At 38.5% G+C, this 19396-nt stretch overlaps 1 protein-coding gene across 2 annotated transcripts in view; it reads right to left on the bottom strand.

The window, feature by feature from the left end:
- Positions 1–1154: 1154 nt before the first annotated feature.
- Positions 1155–19396, bottom strand: part of ankrd55.L (ankyrin repeat domain 55 L homeolog) — a 40163-nt gene continuing 21921 nt past the window's right edge. Inside the window, exons 4-11 of one of the 2 annotated variants that reach the window (XM_041569310.1) lie at positions 19072–19181; positions 13557–13617; positions 13092–13220; positions 10205–10389; positions 9011–9178; positions 7302–7957; positions 4606–4707; positions 1155–1714 (exon numbers count right to left, since the gene is read on the bottom strand). In XM_041569310.1, the coding sequence (XP_041425244.1) occupies positions 1473–1714; positions 4606–4707; positions 7302–7957; positions 9011–9178; positions 10205–10389; positions 13092–13220; positions 13557–13617; positions 19072–19181 (1653 nt within the window). In that variant the 3' untranslated portion in view covers positions 1155–1472. The remainder of the gene's footprint in view (positions 1715–4605; positions 4708–7301; positions 7958–9010; positions 9179–10204; positions 10390–13091; positions 13221–13556; positions 13618–19071; positions 19182–19396) is intronic. The other variant, XM_018266073.2, reaches the window with a different exon arrangement.

The following is a 19396-nucleotide window of genomic DNA, read 5'->3' as shown; positions in this document are numbered from 1 at the left end:
CAGTACACTAGACATGTATGTTTGATGCACACCCTGACACTCACCCTTATCCTACAATCCTATCTTCCTCTCTGCAACCTTCTTCTATTCTTCTAAATATGCTTAAAGAGATACTGACATCAGAAAATAACCTTTTTTATACTCTATCATAACATTGTCTCTGAATGCTCTTTATAATTTTGCCATAAAAGTATTTGCCTGATGCTTTTACATTACCTTTCTTACCCCCATGTTCCTCTATGAGGGGACTGCCATATTTGTGCAGCAGTAGTCCGTTAGCATTAGAAACTCTAACTGACAAGTTAAGAAGGGAACTCCAAGTGACTATTACTTACAAAAGCAGAACTATCAGTGAAAAATCAACATGACCTTTAGGTAACTTTTAACGTAGATGTGTGTCAGTAACACTTTAAAGGATAACTAAAGCCTAACTAAAGAAGTAGGATAGAATTCTTCTTGTACATTATGTTTTGGGTTTCTGTACCAGCCCAAGGCAACCACAGCTCTTTAGCAGTAAAGATATGTGCCTCCAAAGATGCCCCAGTAGCTCCCCATCTTCTTTTCTGCTGATTCACTGCACATGCTCTGTGCTGCTATCACTTACTGAGCTTAGGGACCCACTCCCAATAGAACACATAGAATAGAAATGTCATAATATAATATACCCCTAAGCTTAGCTTCTCAACAGCTGCTCAGAGCCCACTGAGCATGTGAGTGTCGCAGACACTTTCCAAGATGGTGACCCCTTGTGACAAGGTTGAAGCCCTGGATCATTGCTGCTATTGAGAGGCTAAAACTTTAGGCCGGTGCAATAAGTTCATTATATAAAATATGGCATTTTTAGCCATATTTATTTTTAGGGTTTAGTTCTCCTTTAAAGATGTTTCATCCCCCCTTCCCCCTTCTTATATAATTGTCTCTTCCACCCACCTTTTTTTCTCTTATGGGCTTTACTCTACCAAGTTCCATTACCTTTTTCCATTCTGTGTTTTCTTTCTTCCACTTAGTTTACACTTTCCATTTTGCTCCAATTTATTTGCTCATTCTTTCACTCCTCTCTACCACTCTCCCACATTCTAGTTCTATCATCTTCCTTGTGAATGTGAATTTAATTTTTTCTGTTGATTCTGCAATCTCAAGACAAAGAAGCGCTCTTATAAATGTACTTTTATTTTCAATTGCTATTTTTATGGAAGGTCAAAGTAAAATATTGAATTAAAAAAAATAAAAATGTCATACTCTTATATAACATTTTATTTTCTCTCCCCATAAAAGTTTCTTCTGTAATAGAATCCACACATTTTTGGCATGGAAGATCACAAAATATTAACTTATAAAAATGATTAGCTTTTATAGAAAAATCAAAACTATGCTCTCTCTCTCTCATTTCTAATAGCGAACAGACATATATATTTTTATTTCATAAAGAAAATAATCTGCCTGGAAAAATATGTATAGGCAGAAACAGTTAACTAGCTGTTAGAATCGGAGTTGTTTTCTGTCGTACTTTGTCCTTTCTGGCTAGGAATAGCAGGGAGCACGCGGGTCGTCCTTAGGGGCTCTCTTCTTAAAACAGGTAGGAATGAATACAATGAGTGACTCTGAGTTTTAGAAATAATTAATGGGGATAAATTATTTCCAGTTCTTAATGAGTTTACAGGCAGAGACATTGATTTCTTCACTCCCTGACAGACTTGACCAGGAGGCAACTGGACTGAAAAACATAAAGAGAAAAATAATTACGGTACTTCATTTTTGTCATTCATGTGACATAAAAGAACAGGTATCTAGGACATAAATAACAACATCACTTGTTACATTATTGACTAATTTATTATTTTCTTCCGGTAATAAAGGATTCATGTTGTTCTGCCTTTTAATGATTTATATAACGTGAACCAGGGCCGTATTTATATATAGGAACCCAAGGGCCTGTGCATAGGGCGGCAGCTATTGAGGTCGACCCTCAGGTACCTATATATTAATATAAAATAAAATTTAAAAAAAACCCAGCCAGGGGTGGTGAGGGGTACAGGGCCCAGTTCTGAGTGTATATATTATCTAATGTGTATACTGTGCTTGAATAGTTGCCCCCATGGCAACACAGCAACTTGTTTGTATAAATTATAGTTGTGTTTCTGATGCAAACACCCCATATATTATATTGTCATTCATTTTTTTGGTGTTGCTGTTCCTTTAAGTCATTTCTTGTCTTTTATATAATAAGGAACCTTCTTTGATAAATATGTATGTTTTTCTGAGAATACGGTAGTACGGAAGTACAGTGAATTGCTGGGAATCCTTGTGGATTCCCCAGTTCTATCAATAACAAATCTTCTCTTGAATTTCATAAACAATGCAACTTTTTGTGAAACCACAGATAATACCCTAGGAAATATTATTTTCTGCTTTCAAACTGCCAACAAAATACTGCTGACTTTCTGACATTGTTATTTCCTACCATTTACTGCATATGAATAGGCACTAATTCTAGAGATAAATTGTTCTGCTGGGAAACACATTAATGATCTCTTAGCTGATTTGTATTTCACTGAGCAATGGGATGCATTGAATAATTCAGATTTTCAAAATGAGGAAGATCATTCCCCAAGATGTTTTTTTTTCAGAAAGAACAAAATATAAATCTATATAAAGGTTTTTATTGGGAAATTTTTTTTTGCATATATTAAAGAAATTGTTTAGTATAAAAACTGGGTAAATAGATAGGCTGTGCAAAATTAAAAATGTTTCTAATATAGTTCGTTAGCCAAAAATGTCATGTATAAAGGCTGGAGTGACTGGATCTGTAACATAATAGCCAGAACACTACTTCCTGCTTTGTAGCTCTCTTGGTTTCCACTGATTGGTTACCAGGCAGTAACCAATCAGAGACTTGAGGGGGGGCATATGGGTCATAACTGTTTGCTTTTAAATCTGAGTTGCATGCTAAGGATCAATTGCAAACTCACTGAACAATTATGTCTCATGTGGCCCCCGTTAAAGTCACTGACTAACTCAGAGTTAGAGAGCTGAAAAGCAGGAAGTAGTGTTCTGGCTATTATGTTAGACATTCAGTCACTCCAGCCTTTATACATTACATTTTTGGCTAACCAACTATATTGGATTTTTTTTTATTTTGCATAGCCTATCTATTCACCCAGTTTATTTTTACACTGAACTGATCCTTTAATACAGTAGTAGAAATAGAAAAAGATAAGGAAAAGGAAAGCCCAGTGTTTTGCATTAGGCTTCTTCAGGGCTTTCAATGGAAAGAACTTAAGAAGCCGACAAGCAAAACATGTTGGCTTTTTAACCTGTACCCTAATTTTTAATAGTAGGGATGTCTTTCTGGTGCCAAGGTGTCTGTGATATTGTGCAGGCACAGAGGCAGAATAAAGCTTAGGAACCCTGAGGAATGGGTGGAATTTATATCACTGGACAATATTATACATTTTAGCCTCTGTATAAATGTTTTATTGTTCTAGATTCTAGTCCATGCCACTTACTAAATTTCTTTATTAAAGTATACCTCTTGTTCAACATAAGTGCAATGAACTGGGCTTGTGTTGAACATACTTTTTGCCTATTGTTAACAATAAAAAGCATTGAGACAAACAGAAAAACTATAGATACCCCATATTTGATATTTTTTGGAGGAAGATAATTAGATTAACAGTATACAGACAATCGCCTGCATAATGGGCTTCTACCTACCTGTGCACTGGAAATGTATGTACCTCTCAAGAACCAAACTTGGTGAATAAGTGGCATCCCATTCGCTCCACATGGTTTCTAATCCTCATTCCTCTTTAGTGCCTAAACAACTTCATAGATAACTTGGCACAAGAGTGAGGTCCCAACTGTAAGGTTAGGCTTCAAGTTAAAAAGCTAATGCAGATGATTTAAATAATCGCTTTAGAAGTCCAAACACTAAACTCATGTTGAAGAAGTGGCGCCTAATTTTTATGATGCTCTTCGACAATCCAGTTAGAGGTTACCTCCATATGTAACAAAAAGCCACTAAGCCTGCCCAGTAATAGTAACCAATGAGATGTTTGATTTTAAACAGTTGACCAGTAAATTCTACATGCTGATTGGTAGCTATGGGTCAAACTTAGTGCCTTTTATTATATAACCCCCTTGTTTTAGCCTGCATAGTGCCTTTTCTTTTTCAGTTTCCACTACTGATTAATACACATTGGGTGTACCACTGATTATTTGAGGGATATTCATACAGTATTCTCTAATATGTTCCTTATCATTTTAAACAATCAAGGTGATTTTCCTTTCTTGTGGAAATATACGATATGTTTATTGGACATACTGCCAAGCAGAGTTCGCGGCAGATTTATCAAGGGTCGAAGTGAATTCGAGGAAATTTTCTAAGTAAAAATAATCGTACGATCGAATGATTTTCGTTCGATTGCCAAATTCGGTAAAAAATCCTTCGACTTCGATATTCGAAGTCGAAGTATTTTAATTCGATGGTCGAATTTCGAAGTATTTTTTACTTCGAAATTCGACCCTTGATAAATCTGCCCCTAAGTGTACTTTTGGCAACTAAATTTTTGCACTGTGAAGATTAACATCATAAACATTACGTACTTTTTTTAACACAGTGATCCGGTATTGGAGCTAAACTATTCCTTGTTAGGCAACATTCTTTTATTCTTGGCTTTTCCTGGGACATTTGTTTAGAATGATGACCTAAAAGACAACAGACATAAACAAACAGAAACATGGACGACATAGAGCTTTAGCAGTGCAAAATTTCAGTGCAGAACTATGAAATCCCTGATTGTAAAGTGCTATTGGCACATCACCCCTACCCCTCCCAGCATGCTTCTGTAGCCATATCAGACAAAACTAAAATTATTTTTGTGTTAAGAGTTATAAATACTGAGCCAAATTTTTTTCAGCTCTGCCATCCCTTTTCCTTTCTGACTTAGACACGAAATACCAAAATATGTTCATTGTTTTATCCTGAAATTCTGACCTGAAATACTGTATATATTTTATTCTGAGTACATCTGATTGTATATTTTATTTCAGTGCAGTACAAGTGAATAATGTTGTTGACACACACACATTTTTATCAATTCAGATAATCTTGTACCTGGCTTCCTTTATTGATAACAACACTAATTTAAATTGACACAATCAGATGAACAGAGAGTCTGGTTGTGTAAAAGCAGATCTGGTGAGATATGCATCATTCTGATTAATTGAAAACCTTTTTGCTGCATCTCTAGAAGGTACATGGTACATTGTTTTTAATTTACCAGGCTTTACAACATCTCCCTTCTAGAGCAATATTGCAATGGGCCATTGCGTTGATCAAAACACTGACTCCTTGCTTTCAAAACCATTCAAACGAGCATCAGTGTGAAATACTGTATTTGACAGGGAGCCACCCTTTGCTGGCAGACAGAGTCAAAAACAACTGCATGGCCGTTGTTGCAAGATGTAGACATGGTACACAGTGTTGCTATGATGGTTTTGTTGTTATTAGTTAAACAATGAATACTTCTCCAAAGGTTCTCTACAACTGTCACACAGCATTCCTCTCACAAAGTCTTCAGTGCCACTGTCATGTGGATGAACACTAGCAGATAGGGTTGCCACCTTTTCTGAAAAAAATACCGGCCTTCCTATATATTTGTTTTTTCCTCTATTAATAACATTGGGATCAACCATCATTTTTACCGGCCAGGCCAGTAAAATACCGGCCAGATGGCAACCCTACTAGTAGAGTGCCAGGGATGCTTCTCCTTCACCATCTGAACCTCCCCATCTCTGTCAAGTCCAAATACAGTGCACAACCTTCTTCCGGCTGAACGTAGGATCCCTTTTACCTACTCCTGAACACTCCAATACTGACGCACACTCGTCCAGGGGCTCTACCCTAAATACTCACTCTTTATTGGGACAACAGGCTATCCTTGCTAAGTAACCTCTCTATGTCTCACTTCTAGAGTGAGTTCATAACCCATTACTATCCACATACTAGTCCTAAGGATACAACCTCCCACCAGGTCTGACCACAACAGCCTGTTTGACATTCCGAGGCCAAAGAGGAAGTGCTTAGCTTATGCACTTCCTTATATACAGTAGGCTCCTGAAGTGGAATTCTACTCCATGCCAAATTTAGGGGTTGGTGCCACCTGCTGACTGAACTGTAATATTGCCCAAAATATTTACATTTAAATAAACCTTTATTCTCCTCCACTCTAATCAGCAAAATGGCCCATAGCTACTTCTTTTATTGTCAGGCTGGCAAACTACTATTAGAGCAGACTGTTTTGCATCGTGTTATCTATAAAATATCCCCCATGCTAACATTTCACATACATTTCAATATATCATGTGTATTTTCATGACATCATTGCATTTGCAAACGCGTTGCCCATTTTACTTAAAAACCCCTGTTTATCCTGTTTGAGTATTATTTTTCCCACATTTTAAGTCTGTTTTGCAGTTTTCACCATTTTTACAGTCAAACCCTAATTTTACTTTTTCCAGGGGACTGGGGGAAAAACTTAAAATGGGGTTATGTAAAATCATTGTTATTCAGTAAAAATGGTAAAAACTGCAAAAAATGTGGGAACGCAATTCTTACATTTGCAACGGGATATGTAAATATGCATAGTTGGCAAGAAAATACACCGCACATATTGAGGTCAGACTAGGATAAAATTCACACAATGCACTTGGTAAATTGGTGATTACTGAAGTCTCACACTGTAAAGATTTCTCTTGGTGAAAGGATGTAAATGTTCACAATGCCAAGTTGATTCATCAAAACGTATCTGATTCTCCTAATAGATTGCAGATGTTGTGACGAATTTTCATTTTTGTGAATATTCCAAATTTCCACTTTTTCCATTTAATGAATATAAAAGTTTAGAGTGCACAAACTATTTATATTGGTAATCCACAGCTGCCATTAATTTACTACTGATAGTTTCAGTTTAAGGCACACAGTCAACAATTGGGGCTCATTTATAAACACTGGGCAAATTTGAACCTGGGCAGTAACCCATAGCAACCAATCAGTGATTAGCTTTTCTCAGCCAGCTGCAGGTTAAGCACTGAAAGCAAACATCTGATTGGTTGCCATGGGTTGCAGCATAGGAGCAAATTTGTCCCACTGTTTGTAAATGACCCCCCATTGTCTTATACATAAAGTTGTATAAATACGGAACAAAATGAGTACAATAAAGAGTATAATAAACCAAAAATTTTGAAACTATTTGGAAATATTTGCTGCAACAAAGCAGTCTCTGTTTTTCTTACAGTACCTGAAAATGTGTTCTCCATTGAAGGAACTTGGGGGGGCAGCAGACTTTCCATACGGGTTGGATTCTTGGATAAAACATGATCCATGCGATTGTCCAGACGAGGCGATGTCCATGCTTTATGAGATAATATTTGGTTAGCAGCTATATTCCAAGGATTGTCTTTCAGAGTTTTGCAGCTAATTCTGTTGTCAAATAAATCATGTTCACTTTTGCTTTTCTGAGACCTATGCACGAAATGAAAAGCATTATTCTGGAGGTCTTTTGACATCACACTGTTGGATGTCAGAAAGGTGTGCCCTAGGGTGATGGGTGGGAGGCTCTGGGTTCTTATGGGAGGAAGACCTTTGCAGTTCTCCTTGCTGTCCGGTAATAAGTACTTTTGGGATTCTGCTGCTCTTTTTTTGCCGTTTAATGGATTTAACCTTTCATCTGGGGAATCTTTACAATTGGTGTCCAGAATACAATCAAATGTGGTGATAATGTCGTCGACCTCCGATGTCTCCTCCCTGTGATACCTGAGTTTGTCTTTCTGATGCGCTTTCTGATCTACCTTCTTCTTCTTGCAAGAAAATATTTGATTCAACACGGTGAGGCGTCCTTCTTTTCTCATGGCTTTAGTGCCCGGTGATGCAAATGGCTGAAATGGGTCTGATCTGCTGACAGTGACAGAGACATACATGTATTTATTTATCGCTTGCAAACGTTCAGTAGATAAAATGTCTCAGGAAAAGAGTGGAATGGTTGTGATACCTCTAATGGCTAACAATATAGAACTAATACAAACAAGCTTTCTAGACATTGACATCCCTTCTTCAGACTGACAAAGATCCAGTTCCCAATATTGGGCCAAAATAACATTTATTGGGCCACTCCCCTGGTTAATTCAGTAGCACATGGCTTACACAAGACTCTGGTCATTTATATGAACCCTCACTGTAATTTGGAGGAAGGATTCACACCATTTCAAAAGCACAATAAGCTAGACCTCATTGGCAAATGGATTACAATCAGGGCCAGATTTACATAGCGGGCGCCCCTAGTCCCACTGCCGTTCGTCACCCCTGTCCCCTCCCCTTTATTCGTACAAATTTTCATCGGGACCGGAGCAATGGGGATTGGTGGACAGGAAATTTGAAAAACTATTGTATCTCCTGTGGATCCCCAGTGTTTTTGAACCAATGTGGGTGTGGTTGGGCAGCATGCTGCCCCCTAAAATCCTGCTGCCCTAGGCCTGGGCCTTGGTGGCCTTTCCACAAATCCGGGCCTGATTACAATTAATTGCTGATACATGTTTCACACAGTAATGCTGCAAACATCTGCAGTGAAGCCACTTCCGTGAGGCCGAGAATGTTCCCCAAGCTCCTAAAAGCTTTTTTTGATGTGCCTGCACCCGGAGCTATTGCATTGGCCCAGGTGCAGACACACAGAGCCGATTACGGTGCCAAAATCCGCTACATGTGTCATAAGCCTTAACCATCACCACCCACTCCCTGCTGTGCTATACCATTTATCCACCCTTCTCCACCTCTTCTCTTTCTCTTTCCCATTACAATTCCCACATTCTAGCATTTGCCCTTATTGCATAATTACTACTGTTGTAAATAACCAAGACTGACCTGCTCCCTGTAATGTGCAGGTAAATACTGTGCCAGCAAGAGAATAACTGATATGATGTCCTTAGCTACATGAGTATTGTTATTGTGATTTACCTGTTTTCCTGGGAAAGCAGTTTGATGCATGCTGCGTGGCCACAGTACATAGCGTAGGTTAATGGAGTGTTCTCGTTGATGTCCCGGGGGTTAATATCTACACCTAACTTCAGAAGGGTCTGGACGCATTCAGGTTTCCCTGCTGCTGCTGCCCAGTGCAATGGAGTCCTTCGAAAGAAGCACAGGATTTAAAAACAGGTTCTACAATGGGTCACAAACAATTTCTGGGCCCTACAGCAAAACCCCCACTGCCCTCTTTTGCCGAAATCTATTTTGCATATTGCGTGGCAGACATCATGCCAGCTGCTGGGATTGCTGTCTGTATTGTTACACAACTAGATTTTAAAATAGAGTAAAAGGATGAAATAAAATAGAATCCCACAGACATACAGTACACAAAGACTCATTTTCAGTTCCCTCTTTGTCCTTTGTACCCTACACCAAAGCTGATCTAGCTTGTCTAGCTATTAATACTCTGTCCTGTACACATTTTGCAAATCTATTATCTGTTTGTCCTCCTATGTGCAACCTTAACATGAAGGATGGGGAACTGGCGGATAGGTGTTTCTAGTATAATAACAATGTTATTCACTAGAATGAGTGGAGTGATGTCATTGCCCCCTCCCAATGTGACATCACCACCTACTGACTCAAAAATGGTATTATTCAACTAAAAAAGTGGCAACCCTGAATGTCAGACAAAGCAACTACAACCCCAAAAAGTTAGGGATGCACCAAATTCATGGTTCTTTTTTTTAGAATTTTGCAGTATTTAGATTTGGCCAAATCGGATTGCCTGGCTGAACAAAATACAAACTTTACACTAGAATAATTTTTTTTTATTATTGTTTTCCCATACTTTCTGTAATTTGCATACGCTTACTAGGATATGGATTTAACACATTTTTATGGTGGATTCAGTATTCAGACTCAGTGGAAACGTGGTAAGCCATGCTCTCCCATGCCTGCTGCTCCAATATGTATCCAGTGATGTTTTTACTCTCCAATATATTTACAGTTTTATTTATATAACCACAAGTCATTCACAAGGCCTCCCGGTAAGCCATTAGTGCGCTTTATGAAACCCTAGACAAAGTATGGTTTGCGGGAGAGTTTGAAAAGGTATATCCGCTAAATAAGATCTTTTCCCTGATTGAAGAGCAAGGGTGCAAAAGGCTCAACATAAATTCTTACCGATCATCAACATCAAGAGCTTGCAAATTGCATTCTGGGACACGGGCAAGTTCACAGATAATATCACTGTAGCCAGCAGCAGCTGCTATGTGCATACATGTCTTCCCATTCTCATCATCATAGTTGATTGTTGACTGCCCTTGCTGGTTATCCAGGATGATAGAACATAGGATCCTATTTCCACTCTGAAATGATAACAGCACAAGGGTAAATATCGGTGGCAGGGGTTCACTAGGGTGAGATTACATACAAGTGGAAATCAGGACTTCCTTAACTATAAAGCTGGCTATAGATTCAAAGATAAAGTCGTACGAAAATTAGCTTGGTACGAATTTCAGACCGTGTGTAGATTGTTCTGACATTTTTCGTACCATGGTGATCGCTCGTTTATTTGATCAGACAGGTTAGACAATTTCTGTTGGCTAACGATAATATCCCTGCATGTATTGCAGGGACGATGTCAATGGGTAACTGTCATTACTATTTGTTGGACGTAACTTATATACGATTGGTGTCATGGCCAGAACATCATCTGATTTGTTATTTTTCTACTTTATTTAATCTGGATGGTTAAACTGGCCATAGGATTTTTAAAAGATTTTTTCGTTATCGTAAGACCAAGCTGATCTTGAAACGATTGTTTAAATGTATGATTTGTCCATCAACTTAAAAAGACCATTTCAAGCAACGTTGTCTAGTTGAAGCCAGGAAATCTGAGGGGAGCTGCCTGCTTGGCCTTGCAAACAATTGGACAATAGATAAATTTGCACGATTTGCAGTTAGATGCACGATTGTTTCATTCCCACTAACCTCACTATAATTTGACGGATTGGTTGGATTGCGCTGAAAACGGTCGTTCATCAAAGAAAAATCTTTGTGTCTATGGGGACCTTACCCATTGACATTGTCAGATAGGCAATACATGCAGGGATATTAGGCTGTACGATCGTTCGTAGAATATGAGGCTACAATCTGCATGTCTGTGGCCAGTTTAAGTCACAGGGTTCTAAGTAGGGGCGTAACTACAGAGGAAGCAGACCCTGAAGCTGCAGGGGGTGGGGCAGGAGATATAGGGGTCCCATGAGACCCTAATTCATATATGAGTTAAATAAATATTGGTAAAACAAGTCTACCTGTAGACATTTTGGGGGCCTGAAAAATAATTTGGTGTGGGGCCCATTAATATCTAGTTACGCCACTGGTTCTAAGCTATGTAGTTACTGGCAGCGTTATTGCAATTGAGCAGGCCTGCTTTAGGATAAGATTTCATCTGTTTATTTCTATGTAGTACAGTGGTATAACGAAATGTTACTGAGCCCCACAGCAAATTAATTTTAGGACCCCCAATATAGCCAGAGGTTGTCTTGTTTAACCAATATATGTTAAAATTAGGGCCTTGTGGGGCCCCCTATACCTCCTGGGCCCCCCTGCAGCTGCAGGGTCTGCTACTTCTGTAGTTACGCCACTGATTAATAGACTTTATAAAATTGCAATCTTTCCTGGCAGACATAGGTCATGTATGGAGTACATATGAATAAAAATGTCACTGAAATATACTGCAACATTTCTAGTTCCTATTTCTAGTCTATTGTATTATATTTGCAAACGCCAAATCCACTTCCCTTATTGATGCTCTCAGATATCTCAGGAGTTTATTTATACTGTTGATCAACTAATCCTCCTCAAGTCTCAGCAGTTTCTTGGCCTTCGTGACACAGTAACATCATGGGTTTCCTGTAACTTTCAAATCTTTAGTGTCTCCTAAAATGGAATATAATCTTCTCTATTACCCCTATATTGAGGGGCAGATTTATCAAAATCTGAGTTTGGAGCTTAATAAAAAAAAACCCGCCCATGTTCTATTAATTCCTATCGGATTTTTTGGAACCTTATTTATCAAATGGTGAGTTCTAACTTCCACCCATTGATAAATACAATTCTAAAAATCCCATAGGAATGAATAGAATGTGGGTAGGTTTTCATTTATTAATCTGCCCCTACTGTAAGTACAACTGGTGATGAGTTTTTGCTAGCAGACAGTGAGAAAGGTTAGAATAGATTATACTCAAATTACTGTCACATTATAACTGGTTATTTAGTCACATTATAATTGGTTATTATTGATGTCACATTTCTCAGTGAAAGTTGTGTATAATAAGAAATAATCCCCCCCTCTTCTTAAAAGTATAAAAGTATTAAATGGGGTGGTTCACCTTTAAATTAACATTTAGTATGTTATAGAATGGCTATTTCTAAGCAACTTTTCAACTTTTTTTTTTTTATAGTTTTTGAATGATGTGCCTTCTTCTTCTTATACTTTCCAGCTTTCAAATGGGGGTCACTGACCCCATCTAAAAACAAATGCTCTGTAAGGCTACACATATATTGTTATTGCTACTTTTTATTATTCTTCTTTCTATTCAGACCTCTCCTATTTATACTCCAGGCTCTTATTCAAATCAGTGCATGGTTGCTAGGGTACTTTGGATTGGTGAACTCGCAAACTGGAGATTTGCAAAATAAAAAGCTAAATAACTCAAAAACCACACATAATTAAAAAAAATGAAAACCAATTGCAAATTGTCTCAAAATACCACTTTGTACATCATACTAAAAATGTATTTAAAGGTGAACTACCCTTTTAAAAGTTAGATTATGGTCATGGAATTGCTTTGTGTCTTCTAATATCCTTATATTATACAAAACGGTGAGCCTTATTGTTTCTTGTATCTAATTCGCAGGGTGGCACTAGAGATTTATGTTGACTTTTCTTCACTTATCTTGGCAATATGACAAAACCAGAATAGCGGCCATAATTTCATCAGGATCAGTGTCCATATTGTTGATAATACCAAGAGTACATTCTATTGATTTGGTGACAATGTACCTGGACAGCCCAATGAAGAGGTGTTTTAAAGTCTTTGTCAACCAGAGTAGGATCGGCTTCTTTTTGCAGAAGAGCTTGCGCATGCTGAGGTCGGTTATGGAACGCAGCCCAGTGAAGCGATGTCATCCCCTGAAATGAAAAGTGATAAATAATTTACACTTCAGAGCACAAGAAAGAATTGTCGTAATGTAATATAGAGTGCAAAGTTTGCTATAAGTCTTGAAAACATCTGGTTGGTTGATATGGGTTACTACTAGACGCAGGGAAACTGTGCACCTTTATTACAATACCCCAAAAAATGTTTTCCCCTTCCCACCCCTAATTTGCATATGCAAATTCAGATTTGGTTCGGTATTCAGCCAAATCTTTATTGAAGGATTCAGGGGTTCAGTCCAATCCAAAATAGTGGATTCGGTGCATCCCTAATTTTTTTACTTTCTGTGTTCTTATTAAAAACATACCCACCTCATTGTCCTGATGGTTTATCTCACTCAAAATCGACTGCTGCAACAACACCGCTAGCAGTCTGAAAGATGAGATAGGATCTGTTTGCAAGCTGTTTGCAAGAATAAATGCAGTAAAAAAAAACAACTGTTCTAAAAAGGCATACAATATACATACACAATAAGGCAATAGTGTGTTTTTATCATCTCGTTTTTTCTTTTTTGTTGTCCCATCTAGTGAAGATAATAATTCAATACAGGGTGAATCATATCAGGTATAAAGAAACTTGGAGTGGAACAGATAGACATGCTACAAAGAGTTCTACAACTCATTTACAGAATATGGTCCACAAAGCAGTGCGTGTTTTCTTTGCTTCAATAAAGACATATTCAATTACATATTTTAATATACATTTAAACCATTAGGGTACACTGGTGAGCCAAAGTGTGTGCAATGTGCAAAGTTCAACGTTGCCATGTTGTTTACCCAAACTGCAGCATTTCCCCCCATAATTCCTGTGCAGTAAGGACCAATGAGTATGATGCCAATGCATTACAACTGTGTTTGTACTTCGACGTGAATCAGACAAACTTTCCGAGGAAATCTTTGTTTTCTGAACTTCCAGTGCTCTATTGATGGGATCCCTGGTTCTCCTGTTTCAATAAGTGTACTGTGGGTGATTTACAAAGGGCAGAATAGACTGAGAGGTGCTAAGCTATGCGGCATTGCAAGGATCGCTTTTTGACGTGCTTCATTTTAATGGGTGGGATTTGTTCATCCAACTGAACTTAGTGGTTGTTCTGTTTTTGTTTGCAGAAAATCGTTTGCTTTCCTCCACCTGTGTTTTGTACGCTGTGCTCTGTCATGCGCTCCTTTGTGTAGCTCCATTGACAGGCACAGCATCGTTGGCCAGTGTGGACTTACACTTAGTGGACATCAGTGTGAAAATGCGTACTTTAGTTTTTCCACTCCGACATGGGACATGGTATGCTTGAATGCGGTAACACTACCCTCGAACCTTCCTCTCATCCATGAGATGGTCATCAACTATTTTTTGTGCAAAAAGTGCCTGCAGTGTCTTTGCTCACCTAGGGCCCCCTTCCATGCAGTGTTTTATTTTATAAAATCTTTCATTAAAGGGGAAGAAAAGTCATAATCACTTGGGGGTGTCAAAAGTTAGACACCCCTAAGTGTTTGTATTCACTTACTTGATACCCTGGGCCAGAGCTCCTGTTAGCAGAAAACTGCCCCTGTCCGGGGTTCTTCTCAGCAAGAACTATGGAGTGATCCTCTTCTTCATCTTTTTCTTTTGTTAAAAAAGGCTTTTTTTGTTAAGTTCAGTTTTCACTTTACTGCCCATGTGCACCAGCAGTATAAGAAGAAGCAGGAAGAGGATCATTTCATGGTGTTCGCTGAGAAGAACCCCAGGCCGGGGCAGTTTTCTGATGATTGGAGCACCGGCACACGGTATCAGGTAAGTGAATACAACCACTGGGGGAGACTACGTTTTCCCCCCCCCAATGATTGTTGCCTTTCCTTCTCCTTTAAAGTAAACAAAATAATATTTTGCTTATTGTGAGTGAAAGGTATATTCAAAAAAAACTGCCCCTGTCCGGGGTTCTTCTCAGCCAGAACTATGAAGCGATCCTCTTCTTTGTCTTTTTCTTTCTTCAAAAAAAGCTTTTTTTGGGTTAAAGTTCAGTTTTCACTTTACTGCCCATGTGCACCAGCAGTATGAGAAGAAGCAGGAAGAGGATCACTCCATGGTGCTCACTGAGAAGAACCCCAGGCCGGGGCAGTTTTGTGATGATTAGAGCACCGGCACATGGTATCAGGTAAGTTAATACAACCACTGGGGGAGACTAAGTTTTGGCACCCTCCCCCCAGTGATTGTTGCCTTTCCTTCTCCTTTAACGTAAACAAAATAATATTTTGCTTATTGCGAGTGAAAAGTGACATTCAATCATTTTATTATATCAACTAATATTTAGGCAGCTTATATATTGACAAAAAAGGTTGAACTTGATGGATGTGTGTCTTTTATCAACCTAACTTACAGTGTAACTGTGTAATGTATGTACTACTTGATTGCTTCATTGGCAGTACCTAGAACATTGGTCATTAATTTGTATATCGTAGATCAAGCAGGGATGTGTAATGCGATTGTCACAGGCTTCCTATCCTCCCAGAACACTGTACTAAACAGTCACTTTGGTGAACAATTGCTTCAAATTAAATCAAGAACATATCCCTGCTGTCATGTACTCCTACACTGCCTCCAGTAAACACAAGGCACGCGATTCCATGCCTAACACCTACCTGTCTCCCAGCAACAGACATATCTGGCAATTTACTTTCCACTCTGTCTCATCTGTCATACATTTTATTCTAGCTCTGTCGACTCAGAACAAGCTGAACTGCAGATTTAGCTAAAAAATGAAATAGTCCGTTTTTCTATTTCAAAATGTTAAAGTCAAACTAAACAAAAACCATGCCAGTTCAGAGCTTTACTCTATTTCGTGTCAAATAAAAAGAAATGATTTGGCACCCTTTAAATGTTATATAAAGAAAAAGTACCTTGAGCAAAAACCAAGTTTTTGCTCAGTTCCATTGTGGCACTAGTACATGATCACTTACCCTACTTGGCAATAGAGTGTTATAGGGGTGGGGAGGCATCACCCTGATGGGCCCCGCCTGAGACTAACAGCACTCCATCCTGTCCTCCTGTGACTGCAAAGGAAAAAGTAAAAGTACGAGTGGGGGGCTTGTGCCATTGGCTTGTGGAGGACCTGAATGGGGCGAGGGCCTGGCGGATGCGTGGCGCCCTGAAATAACAGCCCCATGGGTCCTAGACCCCATTCCGATGCTGCAAAAGCAGTGGGTCACTAAAATATAGGCCAAGTGGCAAGTCTAGGGTCTGCTTAGCTAGGGAGGGATCTGCTTAGTTAGGAATTCAACCAATGTATTATTAGAACCCCTTATCTAGGGGATAAGCAGGTAAAAAAGGGCAATGTATTTATTTTTCCCACAGCAGGCACTATGAGGGTTATTTACTAAACTCCGAATGCAAAAATCACAAATTTCGGAATTTATTAAACCCTGAGGATGGAAAAGTCTGAAAATCCGTTTCAGACCTGTCGAGGTTGCATATAAGTCACTGGGAGAAGTCCCAATGATTTTTTGATGTGCACTGGGTTTTGCGCAATACCCCAACGTTTTCGGAGTTTTCAGGTGAAAATTCTAAAAAAAATCGTGAAAATCGGCTGAAAAAATCCGAAAAAATCGTGAAAATCTGATTTTTTCCCACAAAGCAAATTTTTGGGTAAATGTGATAATAAATAAGCCTAAAAAACCAGAGCGGATTTCATCGGAGTTTGTAGCGGAAAATATCGAGATAAATTCGGACTTTGATAAACAACCCCCTAAGTGATTGGTCAGTACCTAAAATTGAGATTTAAATAAAGGGTCCAATGGACCACTCCAGTAAGGTTCCCTTTATACTGTTGTGCAAAGTGGAAAAGGTTACCCTTACAATTAGGGATCCAGGATTCGGTTCGGGATTCGGCCTTTTTCAGCAGGATTTGGATTTGGCTGAATCCTTCTGTCCAGCCGAACCAAATTTGAACTCTAATTTGCATATGCAAATTAGGGGCGGGTGGGAAATCGCGTGACTTTTTGTCACAAAACAAGGAAGTAACACATTTTCCCCACCCCTAATTTGCATATGCAAATTAGGATTCAGATTAATTTTGGTATTTGGCTGAATCTTTCGCAAAGGATTTGGGGGTTCCGCTGAATCCAAAATAGTGGATTTGGTGCGTCCCTACTTATAATACAATATATCTGGGAATTATAGTCCATCAAAGCAAGCAGCAAGCTATGTAGAGCCCAGGCAGTATAGTGGGCCATCTTTCTTCACTTCATGCTCATTATTGGACACATGAACATTAAGATCAGATCTTAACAGGGGCCCAGGGAAACCCATCAAGAGAGTACCACACTAAAGCACCCACAGCTAATACTGTAATACCACAGTGAATGTGAAATAAAAGGCTGCCAGAATTCTCATATTCCAGAAAAATAATTATCCAGTGGGAGGAGGTAATTAACATGTTTTTCATTTGTTTTTTGTGTGAATGTTTCATGCAATCAATTAATAATGTGAGTGGAAGCTGTATTCTAAAATGTCACTGAATATATCAAGTATTCACACAGATTTATATAAGCCAAACAACCTCTATCATGTAGTACATCTTCTCAAAGGGAAAATGTTATATTGCCATTACTTATGTTCTGTAAACCACATTATCACAGGGAGCTTTAGTTACCTGTATATTTTAGTTTATTCATACATTTTAGTGTTTTGCCTTGTAAATGAGCCCTGTGAGGAATGTGACATAAGCACCTGCGCATAAGACAAATCAGGCCCAGAAAAGACAAATTATAGTCAGAAGCCATGCAGTTTGAGGAAATAATGAACAATCCATCTGTGATTTTTGCATTGATATACAGGTATGCGTTTATCCAGAGAATAAATAAGTAGGGAATTAAAACATGCAATTCTTATTCCTCGGATTCCAAGCATAACAAGTAATATATCCCATACCTTTCTACATAAGATGTAATAGTGCTTGGCAATAAAAAGACATTTTTTCCTCGACAAAGTCAAAGTTATAACCTTTTTAACTACTAGGTTTGCTTTTGTTATTGCAGTGGATGCAGAATGTTTCTAAGTAGAAACAGTAACATATAAAAATGAAAGTGTTTTAAAGTAATAAAAATATAATGCAGTGTTGCCCTGCACTGGTAAGGACAGTGGGACACGCTGCCACTGAGGGAGATTAGTCAACCAGCGAGGAAACTTCAGGCACCTCTCGAGGAAACTTCAGATGGGAAGGCAGTTCGGGGAGATTAGTTGCCCAAAGAGGAGGAGATTTGTCACTGAGCGACTAATTTCACCGAATCTTAGTGTGTATCACCACCCTAAAACTGATGTGTTTGCTTCAGAAATTATTGCTCATATAAATAAGCTGCTGTGTAGCAATGGAAAAAGCTCAGGTTACACAACAGATAAGCTCTGTAGAACATAATGGTTTTATCTGTTATCCATTATTTATCCTGTGCCATATAGCCTTTTTTCAATTTCCGCCATTGCTACACAGCAGCTTGTTTATATGAACTATAGTAGTGTTTCTGAAGCAAACACATCAGTTTTACTAGTGCAGGGCAACAGTACATTATATTTTCATTAGTTTAAAACGCTTTAATTTTTTTGGTGTTACTGTTTCTTTAAGCATTGAGCCAAGTTCTACCCAGACATTCTTCTGAAACCGCATTTGGGACTGACCAACCTAAATAGGGACACACGGGAAATATAAACATGGTGACATTTACTGAGATATTAAAACTTAAGATTTGCCCCCTGTTTATCAAGGTATTTAGCTATTTTGTGTAGAATAAGGTCAAAGTTGTTCCAGACTTTGGAACAATGTTATAAATTCAACAATGTTTGCTCCTTGTGTAGCAGAGCAATTACCTGGCATCAGGCTCAGCGGTGGCTGCATGCAATGGAAGGCGACCATTTTTATCTGGAATATTCTGCTTGGCACCATTCCTGAGGAGACTTACGCATCCTTCTAGCCACCCCTGTAAAATATAACAAAATAAAAAAATGAATTTGCATACTGATAAGTTGAACAAATCATTTGTTTAATTCATGTGGGATTTCTTTTAGATTTTTCATATTTGTTCTTTGTTTTAACCTTTTGTCACCACCCTTTCCCTTGAACTTCCCCATCCATTTTTGCTTTCACCCCTTTCTATTTTGCTGCCCATTCTTCCCTTTCCCCATGCTGCTCTTC

Source organism: Xenopus laevis, chromosome 1L (assembly GCF_017654675.1).
Source record: "Xenopus laevis strain J_2021 chromosome 1L, Xenopus_laevis_v10.1, whole genome shotgun sequence".
In the NCBI taxonomy this organism is placed as follows: Eukaryota; Metazoa; Chordata; class Amphibia; order Anura; family Pipidae; genus Xenopus; species Xenopus laevis.
The sequence above is the reverse complement of the archived record's forward strand: the minus strand, read 5'-3'. Positions and strand labels throughout refer to the sequence as shown.